This window comes from Coffea arabica, chromosome 2e, assembly GCF_036785885.1.
Source record: "Coffea arabica cultivar ET-39 chromosome 2e, Coffea Arabica ET-39 HiFi, whole genome shotgun sequence".
Taxonomy (NCBI): domain Eukaryota; kingdom Viridiplantae; phylum Streptophyta; class Magnoliopsida; order Gentianales; family Rubiaceae; genus Coffea; species Coffea arabica.
Window position 1 is genome coordinate 28305373 of NC_092313.1, and position 18055 is coordinate 28323427.

The window sequence follows — 18055 nt, forward strand, 5'->3', positions numbered from 1 at the left end:
GAGACCCTTCACAGTTTTAGGAGTAGGCCAAGTGAGTATATAGTCTACTTTGTTCATATCCATACTGACACCTTCACTGGATACTACATGATCCAAATATTCCACCCTAGTCTGAGCAAAGGAGCAATTAGAAAGCTTAGCATATAATTAGTTTTGCTTAAGCACTTCCAACACTTGTTTTAGATGCTTTTCATGAAGATTCATGCTAGTACTGTAGATCAAAATATCATCAAAGAAGACTAAAACGAACTTCCTCAGAAAGGGCTCAAATACTTGGTTCATTAGTGCTTGAAATGTTGCAGGAGCATTGGTTAATCCAAATGACATCACTAAAAACTCATGATGGCCCTGATGAGTCTGGAAAGCAGTCTTATGTGTATTCTCCAATTTCATCCTGATCTAGTGGTATCCTGATCTAAGATCAATCTTGGTAAAGAACTTAGTACCATATAGTTCATCCAATAGCTCATCCATGTTTGGTTTGGGATATCTGTCTTTCACTGTTAGGTCATTGAGATGTCTGTAGTCCACCCAAAAACACCATGGCCTTGTTTGACAGACAAGTTTTTGCCAAATTTGTCTGCTACAAGTTTTTTAAAAACTTTAGCTACAGTAATTTCAAAAAATTTCTCAAAGTTTTTAAACTATACACTTCAAAATATTAAAAAAAACACACTTCAAAAATTTTTTAAAAAAATTTCTACAGTAAGTTACAGTAAAATTTTAGATAAATACCCAAAAAATTCACTTGCCAAACGGGGCCCATGTGTTGTCTTTTTTCTTAACCAGTAACACTGGAGATGCATAAGAGCTGTTGCTTGGCTTGATAATTCCAGATTTCAACATATCAACTATTTGTTTCTCAATTTCTGCCTTCTGAGAGTGAGGATATCTATATGGTTTCAGGGGAATTTGGTGGTCTAAATTTCTGTTTGGAGGCAACTGAGTTGGCTCCTGGAAGATTTCTGGGAACTGATTCAGCACTGCAGTGATTGTTTCTGGTATTCCTTGGTCTTCTGCAATTATTTTGTTAGTCTGTATTGAAGTAGCACAGCACCTTCTTTTGGCCTACAGGAACCTTCTGAGGTCCTTCCTCCTGACCAAATCCATGGTTGCTTCATTTACTGCTCCATGTAAGATGACAACTTTTCCTTGATGGAACATAGAAATCTTCAACTGGTGAAAGTTAAAGGTGATTGGACTGTAATTGCTCATCCAATCTACCACTAAAATGATATCCCAATCCCCCAACTTTATGATCCCGAGATCAAAACAAAACTTGTATTCGTGAATACTCTAGGAAACCTTTGGACACTGTGTACAACTGGTCACCAAACTCCCATCTCCAATGGTGACAGTAAAAGGTTTGACATATTCATGAGGAATGGCATGTTCAGAGACAAGCTTGTGGTGAATATAGTTGTCACTGCTGCCAGTATCCACCAGTATCTTAACAGTTCTTTCTACCAGCTTTCCTTGCAATAAGATAGTATTCCTTCTAAGGGAGTTAGAGAAGGCATTCAAGGATACTTCCATTGATTCTCTTGAATGGCCAGATAATTCATCTTGCTCTCTCGAGGCATCTTGAAACTTTGCATCTTCATCCTTCTCGTATAACATGAAATTTAGGTGCTTCATTTTACACTGATGTCCCTGGCCAAATTTCTCACCACATTTGAAGCATAAACCATTGTTTCTTCTAAACTGTACTTCTTGGGGAGATAACTTTTTAACCTCCAGATTCATAGTTGCCTATCTAGGGGTGCTGCCACGGGATAGCTTGTAGTTACTGACCTCTGCATTAGCAGGAGTGGGGTGTCTAAACATCCCAAATCTTGGCTCAGCCACTATTCTACTACCATTCTTCACGGTTTTCCCTTGTAGTTTAAGTGCTTGCTCTTGTAAATGAGCTACTTCCACAACCTCAGAGAGAGTGCCTAGTTTAAGCATTTTTACGATAGTCTTGATTTCCTTTTTGAGACCACTTGTAAAACTGGAAATAAAATAGTCTTCACTCAAATGGGGATTCCGGATTAGCATCAATGTCTTTAGTTCCTCAAACTTCTCCCGATAAACTTCTACAGTAATATCCTGATATAGTTTATTAAACTTCTCCACTATATCCCTACCGTAAGTGCCCTTGAACCTTTGACACAACAATTCTTCGAATTCCCCCTTGTCAACTTAGGTCTTTCAAGTTTAATGTCTTGAAACCAATTATCAGCTTTTCCATCAAGAAACATCTCAATTATTAACAATTTATGGTTCTCAGGTACCTTGTTTAGTAAGAAGTATTTATTGAACTTCCTAGTCCATTCCCTGGGATTCTCCCTACTGAACATATTGAGCTTAATCTTAGGCAAAATATAACTAGAAATCTTACCCATTGGCTCGCAGCTTTTTGCTTCTTCTTCCACTCCTGTATTCAATCTCTGATGGATAGGAGGATTAGGTAGCAGGGGCGTACGATCCCTTCCACCCCTTTCTTCTTTAGTTGGATTTCTCTCTTTGCTCATCCATGCTTTCATCATTGAGCTCAGTGCTTCAAATTGTTGATCCATCCCTAGGACGATCGAATCCAGCCTTTTATCCTTTCCGGCCAGTTCTTCCTTCATTTGCGACTGCTAGGTTCTGACATCTTCCATAACTTCCTGCAACTTGTTTTCTTGCTGTTTGAGATGATCTTCAAGAGTCTTGAAACAAGTACTTTCCGCCATTTGAACTCCACAAGTTGCCGAGGATCAGTCAGTTTTGATACCAATTTGTCAAGCCCTTCAATAATCAAAGGAACCAGTGATACGGATAAGCAAGGGGGGAGGGAATGAGAGGAAATGAGAGGGGAAGAGAGAGAATTGAGAGAAGGAAAGAACAGAATTAATGAGTTTGTTATTTTTTGATTGCCCACCCATTACAAGCTTAAGCCTTTATACAATTGAAGAATGATCAGAAGTTATTTCACTACTACTGATAAATAACTCTTTCTATAGTTATGTTGCAACTAACAAACTAACTTACTACTTAGCTTTTGATATTTACACCAATGCTCCCTGAAAACTTTTGCTTTTTGCAATTAAATCCTTGATCCTGTCAATGGGCTATAGGCTATAGGGAACCACGCTTTTTGTATTTAAGTCAAAAAATTTTAATTTAAGCTGCTCCAATTTTCTACTAAGAAGTCATACAGCTTGGTAGTTCCAACAAAAAGTCGAATTACTATTAAATACTTGTGACATTTCACTGTATATTTAATTAATTATTAATGTTAGTGCTTTGATCACTAACATACAAGAAAAAAGAATTTGCCTTTTCTTTAAGAATTAATTTTTTATAACACTACAATATATACACGATTATACATGAATAAAAGACACATAATCTTAGTTTGAATAAGAGATATAAATTTTGTAAAAGTGTATATGCACTAACAGCATATACAATACTAGATGCATGAAATTTGTTTTTTTTATACATATGTTTATAAAGCACTTACCTAAGTTTCAATTTTTGCTAATATGATTATACAAAAATATCAATTGAAAGAATAAATTCAATTGAAAATTTGTTGTTCATCTATCATTATATACAACACTAATAAAGATAAAGTATAAAGTAAGAGGTATATAAAATGACATCGATTCATCATCTGTAACATCTGCCTATTCTGTGATTTCAACCAACCCACTTATTGAGTAACTCTTAGGTAAAGTAATAAAAAGAATCGGCTCATGTACCTACATTAAAAAATGAAACTCTTTTTGAATTATTATAAAATAAAATTCAAATTCAAATTTATATATATGTCACCCATTCAAGCCAATACCATATATACTACTTAAAAGAAAATACTTTTAGGTTGTTTTATGTGGTCGCTGGACAAAACTTAAAAAAGAAAGCCAAAAAATTGCATATCGGCTACAAATGAAAAGAACAAATGATAGAAAAAATTTATTTGGATAAAAATTTATTTGTTCTTTTTGTTTGGATAAAAAATTTATTTACTAATTTAATATGACTTTAATTTTTTATTACAATAAAATGTTATCATTTGTATTTAAATAATATGTAGGGACTTGAACTTCTACATGCATATGCAAAAATCTAATTTTCATCTAATTTCTAATTAAATCTTTGTTCATAAAACTAACTGGGCGTTTGATAAAACTGAAGTTTGAAATCTAAATTTTGAATCCTTTAAGTTATGGATTAATCATCTATACACTGACAATGTATACACTTTCATCATTGGGTGTATGACATATAACCCAAATTTTGTATATGTGTCATGCATCCAACCGTGATAGTGTATACACTGTCAGTGTATATAAAATTTACTCTTAAGTTATTGCATTATTAAGTACTAAATTAGATGTTCAATTTTTAGTTTTCAAATGCATCTAAACATATTAAGATATGAATCCATTAGATTTAAGTGTTAAATTTGGTTATCAAACAGGGCCTAACATTTACTGCTTTCATTAGTTGCGAAATAATGTAATCAGATTGAAATTCTCAGCTCTTCTATTTATCTTTACATTCCACTTAGTTAATTTATCCTTGGATAATACTTATGAGTCATGGCATTCACTATTTTATTTTTATTTTTGTTGGGGCTGGTATTTTTGGTGAGTTTCCAAAAAATCTCCCATTATCGGCCATTTTATGATGACCAAATTTGCAAAAGGGACTTTCCTTGTAATTTTGAAAGAATTTTCTACCTTGCACGTGAATTGCATTCTTATATTTTTGTTCCACAAGCAATGGGTTTCACCCATTCACTTTTAGCCTGTGTTTTTAAATTCACACCTAACATTGAGTCGATGAGATCATGAGTCAATGGGTTCGATCGATTATTTAATCGGATGATTTTATATCGACATCATACATTTATTTAAGTTATTTATAAAAATAAAACAAAATATAAAATTACCCTTAACTTGACATATTTGATGAGTTTATAGCTAATACAAAGAATTGATTTGCAAAAATTCTACAATTTAGGGGCTGGAAATATAATTTGAAAATATTTATGGTCCAATTAATAATTTCTTGAAATAGTTATGGGTCAAAATAAAATATGCAAAAATTACCGGGACATTCATGTTCTTTTTTTTTTCTTTTTATTTGGATAATTAATTATTTATTAAATTTAATATGTCTTTTATTTTTTATTTGGCTACTGGTTGATTATATGATAGAGAATGAAATCAAATCAAAATGAAAAAAAAAATCAGCACCAAATAAAAGCAAAGAACAACATGGTTCTCTTCTTGTGATCAGCAGTGAAAATCACTAGCATTTGGGTCAGTAGCCACCACTAATGCATTAAGGCTTGGTGAATTTGCCACAATTAAATGTGGCCTTGCTTAAAAAATTCAGGCAGGTGCGTAGTGCACTCGTCTGATCCGATGGTGGTTCAGTCCCCTTCAAATTAACCGGGAATCTTTTCAGGTCCTCTCCCTTTCCAGAGCGTAGGAAGCTATTGTATCGACAACAAAAAAAAAAAAAAAGGATCAGCAGCGAAGCTTGTTTGGAGCAGCCAAGGGGTTCGTTTGGAGCACTCAATGAAAAAGGAAGAAAGGAGAAGAAAACAACACTCAAAGAAGCAAAAACGGAAAAACTTTTGGCTGCCACTCTCTATCTGCCCCACCAAGTACTATTGCCATTTTTATATTGGCAATCGAAAATATTAACTTTCCCCCGTAGTAGCCAGGACCCAAAATATTCGCCCAAATCCACAATGCATTTAATGCTAAATTTCCCTTTGGTACTGTGCACGTGCCATTACCTAGCTCTCGACTCCATTTACTGACGTGGAAATCATGAATATTAGTCACAGGGCAGTCAGTAAAAGATTCCAACATTCTTGAACTTTCTGTGAAAATTACAAAATGTGCCCTCCTATTTTGTGCAAATGCTTTTTCAGCCCCTGGTAATTGGAATAAATCAATTTTGTTTCTAACATGTTTAAGCTCCGTGCCAAAATTTGAAATCGTGTTTTTGCTTTGTTTGCTATGGAATGTTAAAGCGAATGTTACCGGCACATATAATCAATGAAATCCCTTCCTTAAATTCTTCAAAATTTTTCATACCTATGTAATAGTGATGTTGAACTATCAAAATTATTCTCTTAAAACTAATTTTTTATTTTATATAATAGTTTTTTCTTTATGAAATAAGTACCATCTTTGTATTGCTTTCTTCCACTGATGTATTATTATGTCGATTCTCAATTATACACAAACTTCTATCAAATCAAAAAGACGATCCTTGCTTCACAAGAAAAATGTCGCAAGAATTAGTTCCAAGTTCTGCTTAAAGTAAAATGAGCTTGATAAAAAAAAAAAATTTTCACAGTTTGGAAATTATGTATATTTAAGATAAGAAGGACATTTTCGTGGCAATGATATGATCGAGCTTTATCATTTAAAAAATATATATAATTAAACACCGAATTTGACATAACATAAATACAATCATGCCATTACTATGTTCATTCAACTTTTAGATCAATGTCATTCGTGTAAACTTTAATACTACTAAGTAGTAGAAGTTTTGTTTTCTAAATTTTAGTACTAGTATTAGATTGAGAGGTTCCAATCTGACTCCCTAACATATACATTACAACTTTTCAGCTGATTTAATCTAAACCTAATAAAATTGAAAAATTCTATGATCCCCTTTTTGATAAAAACAAAAGTCATCCAAAGCTTAAATCCCACTAGTTCAACTCCACAATTTCCCTAAATCAAAATAGCTTCTAGAAATGTGAAGTGCCGTGGTCCAATGTCCACGGCCATGAGTGCAATTTACCCAAACTTTTTGTTTCTACATTTTTTTTTTGTTTCGTCTCATTCTCTTGGGCCGCTCACGTAGATAACATTTAAAAACGAGACAAATCTTTGCTGTCTTCCCCGTGTCTTTCTCCTCCTAACTTTTCTCCACTCCCCTCTCACTCACCCAGCTGTATCAGCGCACACTCGCACACTAGTAATTCAGCACACCACTCTTCTTATTAAAATCCCATTCAAGACTCAGGCCTGACCCCCTTTTTCCTCTTTTCCCCGTTCATCTTTGCCGGCTTTCTTTCTCCATTTCACGCTAGATCTCTTTCGACGTAAGTCAAGATTACTGCTGCATTGCTTTGCTTGCCTTGTTTTTTTGTGAAATCTTTACGCCCAATTCTTTTATGGGTTGTTTTTTGGTCTGATTCTTTGTGGGTTTTGTCTGTTTGTCCGTTTTAGATCTTGGGTGGTGAAAGCATCGAGAAAAGATGTCGAAACCAAGTGCATTGGATCTGGCTACTGGGCTCGGTGGACAGATTGCCAAGGATGATGTTGTCTCTGCTGTTGACAAGTATGAACTCGTTTTTACCCATTTCTGGCAGTCCCACTGTTTTTTTTTCTCTCCCTAAGCATGCATGTTATGAATATGAATATGTTGAATTGTTATGGACGGGATTAAGAATTTTCTTGATATATGAATGCTGTGCATGAGATTTAGATATTTTCAGACTGATGATTTTGTGCATAAAATTGGCATGAATTTATCTTTTCCGTAAAACCCCATTGTTTTTCTTTTCCTGATATTGAGTTTGTTACAATTTTTAGTATTCGGATTGATGTTGATGGTAATTTGCTCCCCTCGATAGTTAGTCAACGTCATGCTTTTTAAACCTGAGTGTGAAATTGGGTCATTAGTCCAAATTGATGAGGCTGATGTGGTTATGCTGGCTTCACTGTATACGGTTCTTTGTAACATGAAATGATTACTAGAAGTCAATCTTGGAGTGCGGGTGCTCTTTTTTTTTCTTCTTTTTTTTGTTTTAGTAAATGCCTTGCTGTAACCATAATGTTTCTTGATAAAGTAACTTGGTCTATAAAATACTAACATTTAGAATTTTCAAATTTGTGTTTTTTTTGTCGATGATTTGAGATAAATAGTTTCAGGGTAAGACTATTTTGAATTAATTTGTAAGGTACTTAATTTCAAGATTTATCAAATAATTTCGGCCCAGATGTTTTGTGTTGTGACATCATAATTATTACTTGATCTTGAGTGACATCATAGCAATAGCTTGATGTGGAGGTGTCCAGTTGTTGGTTGCAGGTTACAATTCTTTTTTAATAATTCTTGAATTATGACATCATAATTACTCCTTGATGTTTAGTTTCTGCCTCTCTCTCTCTCTCTCTCAGTGCAAATTTTTCTAGTATCAATCTTCTTGCTAACGCATGTTCTGGTTTTCCTTTTGTGAGCAGTTTAAATATCATTACATTTGAGTCCTTAAACCTTGGCCTTGTTCCCAACAGTTTGGGATTACTTAAGCTGATTAATTAAAAGCTGTTGAAGTCCTACTATAAAATGTGAGAAAATATTGTTGGTTTGAAATGCTTTTAAAAGCTAAAAGCTGCTCTCAGAAGCACTTCAGGGGCTGCTTTTCTGAGCAAAATAAGCTAAAAGTAGAAGCCATAATAAGTCGAGAGCACCCAAAAATACCTTTTAGATTTGGAAAAACAATAATCAGCTGATCATGAACTATTGAGAAAAGTTTATTGCCTTTTACCTGAGATTTGCATTTATAACAAAGAACTCACCTGATGTTTACAGATCTAGCCCCTTTAGAAAAGTGGAAGCTTAACAGTTTTAGAAGTTATTTGGAAAACAAAAAATGTTTATACATTTTTAAAAGTTATTTGGGTTTATGAAGTTTCTAATGAATGACATCATGAAGTACTAGGTGAAGACTTTTAAGGTGATTTTCAGTTCTGAGAATATTAAATGAGACTACTGCTTGCTAGCACTTGTATGTTGGTGTTTTTTGGCCTTTGTACTTTTGAAGGGTGGAAGATGGTTTGAGAGCATCATTCTGGCCATTGTTGTTTGACAATTTCACTTGAAACCTTTTGCCTTCTCTATTGTTTAGGTGAATTTCTGATCTTTTTTTTTTCCTTTCTTGTAATGATAATGAACAAGGTATGAGAAATATCATGGTTACTATGGAGGTGATCAGGAAGAGAGGAAAGCTAACTACAGTGACATGGTGAGAGGGCTTTGTTATAATGGATCTGTTTACTTATGTTGATGTCTATGTCACGTCTAAGTGGCAGATTTAAACATTTGCTTGTGTGGTTAATTTAACAGTCATTCTTAGACTGTTTTGTATGTGTGTTCAGTGGATAATTTGCAACTGCAATGATTTGACAAAAGAAAAGGATAAGCTGGAAGAATATCTATTAAATCTGGGGCATGCAAAGTATTCATAGTATACTGGTCCCAAAAGTGACCACAAATCATCACATTGAATGTCCCTGAGCCTTCGGAAGTATGACATTTTCCTGTATCCAAGCCTCTTTCTTTGATAATTTTCCACCTGCTATTAGATCGGCATTTATCAGGTTACCTCTCAGCCCCTAGGATACATGGTTTGATTTAGAGACTAGATCATCAAATTTGGTGCATGCAAAGCCTGCTTGTTGCAATTTTCTGATGATTTTGAGCATTCCTTACCTGCCTACTACAAACAAAATGCATGTCATTGTTTTGGTTGGCCAACTTTAGAATTTCCAATGTGATTCAGTTTGAATTTTAAGTTGCAGATAGGAAGTGCTGACTGGGATTACATACGGTCATATAGCAAGCAGTGTAGCTTATAAGTTAGCAAGCATCTGTGCAATCATTTTTGCTCCCTTGTAGCTCAAGCATTTGAATCCTTTTGTCCTGTCAATGTGGTTATGGGTATGTAATTTGACTGCAAAGACATCATGTTGTTTCATATTATGTGCTTTTGGTTGTCAGGTCAACAAGTACTATGACCTGGTGACTAGCTTCTATGAATATGGCTGGGGAGAATCATTCCACTTCGCAGCAAGGTGGACAGTTACATTTTATTATCTGTCTTATAATTTTCCACTTTGCAACTCTTGGGACCAAAAATTGGTAACTAAATTCCACTTTCCTGCAGATTGAAAGGAGAGTCTCTGAAGGAGAGCATTAAGCGGCATGAGCATTTCCTGGCTCTACAATTAGGGCTGAAACCAGGACAGAAGGTCTCGTTCACTAAATCTTGAGTTATTTTACCACATCAAGGAAAAGGGCTTGTGTTAGTCCTCTAATTATCTCTTCCAGACATCATTAAAGTTCTGACATGATTGTAGGTCTTGGATGTAGGATGTGGAATTGGTGGACCCTTGAGAGAAATTGCTCAGTTCAGGTTGATAAAATTTACCATCAGACTGATCCACGTTATTTGCTTCTCATTGCTTGAACTTTGATTTCTTTTCTTAAAATATTTTTTGCTTATGATATGTCATTTGTCCATCTTCCTATCTTGTGTGCTATTACAGTCACAAGATGCCAATTGTTGGGATGTAAAATATTCAATTCTCAAACTTCCTGTTGTTAGCTGAAATATATATTTTATAAAAGGGTATGCCCTTTTCTCTATGATAAAATTGTTTGCTAAATACCTACATATAATTGCTGCATAGATATCACAAAATTGAACATATGGTAAGTTATTAGCCTGACGAGAAAGGCTACTAGCTGTAACAGTACATTGAAATTGATGTCAATACTGAAGGCAAGTGCCAAAACTTAGTAGAATTTCCATTAGGAATCTTTTTCATGTGTATCATCACAATGAGTATCTATCATGTGTGTCCAAGAGTTTGCACATTTATAGCATGTTGGTTCAGAAACTGATTTATGTTGATATCTGGCAGCTTAACTTCAGTTACTGGTCTGAACAACAATGAATATCAGATATCAAGAGGAAAGGTACAACTTATTTTCATTTCTTGTTGTTTAAATATAACAACGGACGCCTAATCACTTTCAATGTCGTTGTGTATTGGTGGCAAAGCATTTAAATTGAAGGACCTGTGTTGACCAATTCATGTGTGAAGTTGAAAGTTTTTTATTAGAAAAGAAGTTGCACAGTTTTTTTTTTTTTTTTGCACTGCTTCCTTTTTCCTGGTTGTCTAGCATGTAAGCTATGCATGTTCCAATGTGTTTATCCTTGACTCTAGGTACTGAACCATGCTGCTGGGGTAGAACGCACTTGTGACTTTGTGAAGGTCAGTAACTTAAGGAGGACAAGTTAACAAGTTATTCTCCGGTTCTGATTTCTGTCCTCTCTAGTTATAGCATTGCTTAATGATGTTGCAGGCTGATTTCATGAAAATGACATTCCCTGACAACCATTTTGATGCAGTATATGCAATAGAAGCTACATGTCATGCACCTGATGTGGTAGGGACATTTCTTCATCCTTGATGTGACATTTTAGACTTCCAAGCTATATTTGGTTTTTGTTTGTTTTTTTACACCAGGTTGTAGAGTCCTCTTCCTTGACTAATTGTAATTATTGATGACTTAAACTCGTCTTTGTGTGTTTGCTTGTCTGCTTACTTATGTTTGTTTTCTGGCCTTAAGGTGGGATGCTACAAAGAGATATATAGGGTACTAAAACCTGGTCAATGTTTTGCTGCATATGAATGGTGTATGACAGACTCTTTTGACCCCAATAACAGAGAACATCAAAAAATCAAGGTATTTGAAGCAGCATGGAGATCATCTCCTTAGCATAGTTTAGCAGTATATATTTCTTAAATGGATTATTTACATCTAAATACCAAATTTAATGGCTGCAGGCTGAAATAGAGCTTGGCAATGGTCTACCTGACATAAGATTAACAGGACAGTGCCTTGAGGCTGTGAAGAAAGCAGGTTTTGAAGTGAGTAACAAAATTTTGATTATTCTATGGAGTCTTCATGTTCAAGGATGCTTTTAATTTGCCAGTTGATTATTGGAAAACTATTTCTGTTTGTTAAGGTTATTTGGGGGAAAGATCTTGCAGCAGACTCACCGGTTCCTTGGTACTTGCCCCTGGATAAAAGTCACTTCTCCTTGAGCAGTTTCCGACTAACAGCAGTCGGACGTCTTATTACCAAAAACCTAGTAAGATTTTTAAATTCTTTCCATTGATGCTACTGAAACAACAAGTGAAAGCTCCTTTACTATAGTTTGTGCTACCATTGTACTAATAAGATCTATATTATGCTTTTTGCCACCATTGATCTGTTTTCTTGAAGGTTAAGGCTCTAGAGTATGTAGGACTTGCCCCAAATGGAAGTCAGAGGGTTCAAGATTTCTTAGAGAAAGCTGCAGAAGGGCTTGTTGCTGGTGGAAAGTAAGCCTTTTATCCAGACTTTGACTTCTGTTACTAGTACCTTGGCCTCTTGTCTGAAATAAAATGCTGCACATTAGTTGATATTGCATGATTGCTGTGGATGTTACCAGTGCTGCAAATACCATTCTGCCAGAGTATTGTTTCATTTAAGAGAGTTTCCCAGCAGGAAAGAGAGAGGAATTGATTCCTCTTATGCTCATTCGATTCTGCTCTTGCGCTTGTTGACTCTCAATCCCTTTTCCAGAACTATTTAAAGTGCAATTTTTTAACCACTGGTGAAACATCCATACACATTGTCTCCTCTTTCAGACAATAGATTACTAGTCTGACTTACTCATCAAATGCATAGAATGACAAAAAACGAATATATCAAATATACACCACGGTAACAAATTTTTTGTGTAATCTATTGTAGGAGTTCATCTCTGAACTGGAAAAAAAAATCATGCCTAACTTGGTTTTGGGATTAGAAGCAAATAATTTTGATAAGTAAGTTGTGTTAGGCTTGTGGTTTTTCAATTGGGTTCTGTGAAAGCTTTACAATCCAGTGGGCTGCAACTTAAAAGATATGACAATGCAAGTCTTCCTGTTTAGGCGAAAAGATGGTGCCGGAAAGGAAAATTTTTAAGTCTGGTTTGTTCTCATAATGGGGCATACATTTACATCCTTGTTCAGGTTGCACGTGAAAGAAGAAAAAATTTTCCTTCTGTTTTTCTTCCTAAAATGCAGCTTTGTATCTGTTGCATATATGCCCTCATATAGGATTACCCCTGGAAATACCACCATTCATTCATGAAAGGCATCACAAGTGCTATTTGGTTAGATTAGTTTTAGGCTCATAATCTTAGTAATAGCAAATATTTTAGTAATTGCAAGTGCGATCAGAATCATGAATGTCAAAAGAGTCAGAGAAACTAGAAATGCCTGTGACATACCATCTGATTAGCATGAATTACCTAATCAAGTAAAATTGCATGGAGGATTTTGAATCTTGGTTGAGGTCTTTTCCCTTGCGTGGTGGAAGCTTAGTTTGAATTTTAAAAAAGCGAAAAAGAAAGGCTTTTGAAGTTCACCCAAAAACTAGGAAGGAACAATTTTGTGAACTTGACTAGATAAGTATGGAGTATGAAGTTGTGTTATGTGTGTCCTCATTATGAATGGCAGATCTAGGGGCTGGTGGGTAGCCTTTTTACCCATTGAAAATTTTTTCTCTTTTCAATAATAGATCCTCAATGAACTTTGATTCTTCCACATCAAAAAAAATTTTGCAAAATTGAAATCAGCCCTCCCAAGACTTTGTAAGCATCTAGATTTTGCACCACTACCTGTCATAGAGTGGAAGCTTGCTTCTCGCCTTCTACATTCTTCCTTCTTCCCTACCTTGTAATTACTGTTTAAAAGAACTGAAAGGAGAAAATGTCATGGATCCAATGGTTATCCCTAGATTTTCTAGGTTACAGCTATGAACTTTCTCCTTAGAATTGTTTTTGAAATTATAATAAGTAACTTATTAAAGTTTTGAAGCTGTCGATTTAGACTTAGTTGGAAATTTTCATCACAGTATGTTTTGTTTGTTTCACTTGTATTATTTTAACACATGAATTCGTCTTTTTTGTATCCCATAGTCCAATAATCATCTGAAATGGCTCATTTATTTCATCCTGGGTAAGGTACACGTACAAGTGGTGCTTTGCTCATGTTGGTCGGGAAAGAACTGAGAGTGGGAACATGTCAGTGTTAATAAACATTTTTGGGGATGTATGTTATCTCTCATGCTTGTTTCTGATGCATATTTACTTTGTGGTGCTACATTTAGACCTTATTTATATTAGCATGTTGGTTGACTCGAAAGAAAGTGCATACTCAAGGTCTAAAGCATCTTTTCTTGGGGTGTGGTCATGTATTCCGATCTGCTGGCTCCTTCAGGGTCATAACTAATGGTTCTTTGAATTCGCCTCTGCAGGAAAGATATCTTCACACCAATGTATTTCTTCTTGGCTCGGAAGCCCCTTTCAGATGGTCAGTAGTGTGACAGGGATCACTGTTTTGTTTGAAGATCTTGTTCAGTAAAATCATTTAGGTTTGGCTGAGTCTTGTGACTATGCTAATTGTGCGTTATTCTGAAAGATGCTCTGCATTTGAAGTTCTGTTGCTATTTCCTGCATCTTTCAGCAGATTTCTCGCTTTTTCTTTGACTCTCTTCGCCTCAAGTAACCTATATAAGTTTTCTTTCTCTGCAATTTGTTTGGTTGGGAAAAGGGATACTCTTTTAACAGACATACAAGTCAGGGAATGAGGATATCACTCAAACTTAAATCACACCAGTTAATGTAGGCTTGTTTTTTGCTTTTCCTGTCACCAGACCTTTTAAGGTTACTTGTGAATGGCTGATCAGGCAAACTAATCGGTTGCATGTGATATAGAATTTTGTGCTCATCTATATCAAGCAAATTTTCCTCAATAGTGTGACCGCAATTAGGCTGAAAAAAAAGAGCTACATAGTTCTGTACCCAAAAACATTGGCATAGTTATGTACCCAGCTTTCTTCTGCACAATTGTGTGCTGCGTAAAGATATTCAAATGATGGTACAATAGCGTATAAGTTAATTTTTCAGCATGAAGATATTCATGAAAGAAAAATTAATTTTTTTTACACTGACAGTGTATGTACACTAGCAGTCATAGGATCGATAGGATGGGATATTGATGTAATGGCTAAGATTGGCATTTCAAAAATTAGAGGTCTTGCCTCAGCATAGGCTTTCATTGAAGTTTTTGAGAAAGTGGACCTGTAAAAAAAAAAGTGCTAGATGCTCAAGCGGGCATGAATGACTGTGGAAATTGCTCTTAAAAAGCATATAGGAATGAGTTCGAAAAATGGCTTCAATTTGCAGGTATGCATCTGCCATAGTGGACAAACACCAGTTGAACCTTTTGCCTAAATTCTAGAAAGGCAGCAATTTCCGGGATTTTGCACGACTAAGTCACTAAGCAAATGTGTGAATACAGTTTCCTACCTTTCTAGTTGCAAAAATAAAAGAATCTGTCGCAAATATGCCAAAAGACAACTCAACATAGAAATTGCATTAGAAAAACAAGAACGAAAATTTGGTGTGTAATTGATGTAATCCAAATTTGAGTTACCTAACAGAATATCACGTCTATGTTGTAAAGACATACAAGTAATTCATTTAAAGTTACAAAATATTTAAAAAAATATTACACCATTCAGGGACGGTTGATCTGATGATTGTCCTGCTCCGTGTCCTTACGTGTCCTTACATAACATCAATACTTGGAAAAAAGAAATGTATGAATTTGACAATCTTCAACCGAAATGTTCGGGTCCTACAAAAAGTCATCAATACTATATTCTTTATGGAAAAAGATATAATGTATAATTAAAATTAAGTGATTTAAAATAAAGAAGAAGATGCCTCACTTTATGATCACCCTTGTTAGTTTTTCTTTTGAGGTACGAAAGGCTTCAACTATTATTATATATATGTGTGTGTGTATTCTTTGTCAGGATTTTAATTTTTGATAAAATCCGGTCAATCAATTAATTACTCAAAAGTTGAGATAAAAAAAACTTTTTAACTTAGTCGGACCGGCCAAATTCTACCAGTCGTCATTGATGGATTTTGGTTCAAATAAAAATACTTACCCAACAAATATGTACGTTGCCTTTGCGCTGGTGGAGCTTGGTGGGTGGGAGGTGAAGGTTTCAAACCTTGCCTTCCACCAATTGCCACAATAAGTGGCTCTTCTAAAAAATCCAGACGGGTGTGTAGTGCACTCGTTTGGTCCGATGGTGATTGAGTCCCCACCTGCCCCCCGTAGGGCCAGTTGGGCCTCCTCTTAGATAGATTAGAATAGAGTAAGAATGTAAGATATAGATAGAATGACAAAAAAAAAACAAATATTTACGTTGAATATATCCATTGATTTGTATTTTCATTTAAAGAAATAAATGCTGACACATAGTTGGAGGGATTTGCCAAATATTAGCTTGGTACGGTTTGATATTCTTTTCAACTTTGTGGTTGGGATTCTTGGGAAGCAATAATGGGGTCACCAAATGCAGTGCAGGACAACCGCTCCAACCCCCACCTCCCGGGCGCGGCCGCGAAGATATTAAAGAACTAACCAAATACTATTCCCTTCGTCCCACTTTAATAGTCCTGATTGTTTTTTCACACAGTTTAAGAAAAAGTAGTTAATTTTATTGGAACAATCAATTTAGGTAGCTATTTTCCTAAAATACTCTCACATTAATTAGAGTATAACTTTATGGGAACTTGAATTGATAGTAAAAAAAGAATCAACTCTCATTAAATGGGGTAGGTTTATAGTAATAACAACTTACATTGAATAAGGGTATTTTAGAAAAATTAAAATACAACTACATTTTTCAATTGGAAATTGGACTACAATTTGGGACAGACGAAAAAGGAAAACAGGACTATCAAAGTGGGACGGAGGGAGTAATAAATTTGAGAAAATAGGTGCCTTCATATTCCTTTTTTTTTAAACCCTTATGCTTTTCTCCACTTCCTTTCCACCACTAACTGTTACACACAGGATTTGAATCTTGAATATAAGAAGGATTTAAACTTAACAACGAGAGAAACTCTAAGACCCATCTCCTGCTTTTATAGTTTAACATTGAAAATCTAAAAAATCACTGCCACCTCCTAAGTGGTCACGTGGTGTAATGGTCGATTCTTAATTCTAGAAACTAGGGTTTAATCCATGGTCCCAACATATAAATGAGAAAAAAAAAATTGTTATACTACACCTAATTATGGGTTCGTTCATGAGATTGATACCCTGTATTGTTGTGGTAATTTGTTTAACCTTCTTTATCTTTTAATTACAAGGTATCTAATACAGGGTGGTTCTATGTGTAATTTCACTAGATGAACATTCAATGGTGCTTTCTATATCAAAGGCTCCTATTAATTTTTTTTCTTTACTATCAAAGAAATAGGAATTGTCATGAGTCACTAATTCTATACCAGTTAAATGAAAACTTTGAACTGACTCTGTTTGAATTAACTGTTTATAGAGGTGTTGTTAAAATATTTTACTATTGCAATGTATTTGAAATATTTGATATATTATATAGTTGAGATGTTTTTTAAGTTATTTTTATTTATGTATTACTTTAGTATTGTATTTGAAAAATGGCCAATCTAAACGGATTAGATTTGGAGTTAGGTGCGATTGCACTTATATTCGTATTATATTTTTGACGACTTAAATCAACCGGGCTGTCTAGGTCATTAATTTGAAATTCAAAATAACGACTCGGATAAGTTGAACTCATCTCGACTTGTTACATATGCTCTGCATAGTTGAACCGGGATCCTGTTTGGTACACCTAACCCAATTTTTGCTCAAAAGTATAAAGAAACCACTACCAGAATTGTTTGAATTAGATACCGTGAATGGACAAGCTTTGACCTCCCCTTATGCACATACACACCCTAAAAATAATTAGTGGTATTTTACGCATGTGTATGGTAGTAGCTAGCTTCCCTTCCCTAGTGGTCCGGTCCTAGAAAAGTCATCTATGCTATTCTTTCAGAAATATTCCTTGCTTCAATGCAATTCCATATGTTATACGAGAAAACGTATCAAGCGATAAAATTAAATTAAATTTGAATAGTACCCCGCTTCCAGATAAAAGAAAAAATCAAAGAAGAAAGCAATAAATAATTAAGGAAAAAAAAAGAAAAAAGAATAGCACAAAATTTATGGTAAAACAATTCAAACTATAACCGATAACTTTTGCAACCAATCCAATTCCAATAGTTAAATAGCAAAAGAATTATGTTAAAACATTAATCTGTGGCCTC

General features: G+C 34.8%; 1 protein-coding gene across 2 annotated transcripts; it reads left to right on the plus strand.

The window, feature by feature from the left end:
• Positions 1 to 6910: 6910 nt before the first annotated feature.
• On the plus strand, positions 6911 to 14386 carry LOC113732284 (cycloartenol-C-24-methyltransferase-like). 2 transcript variants are annotated; one of them, XM_027257964.2, is made up of 14 exons: positions 6911 to 7114; positions 7242 to 7353; positions 8974 to 9040; positions 9796 to 9869; positions 9962 to 10046; positions 10155 to 10210; positions 10722 to 10776; positions 11028 to 11075; positions 11167 to 11250; positions 11434 to 11550; positions 11652 to 11735; positions 11834 to 11959; positions 12094 to 12191; positions 14155 to 14386. In XM_027257964.2, exons 2-14 carry the CDS (start codon positions 7271 to 7273, stop codon positions 14216 to 14218), a joined length of 1041 nt encoding a protein of 346 aa, XP_027113765.1. In that variant the 5' UTR covers positions 6911 to 7114; positions 7242 to 7270; the 3' UTR covers positions 14219 to 14386. The 2 variants fall into 2 exon arrangements, with proteins under 2 accessions (XP_027113765.1, XP_027113766.1); XM_027257965.2 differs by lacking the exon at positions 11434 to 11550 and having other exon boundaries at positions 6943 to 7114.
• Positions 14387 to 18055: the final 3669 nt, after the last annotated feature.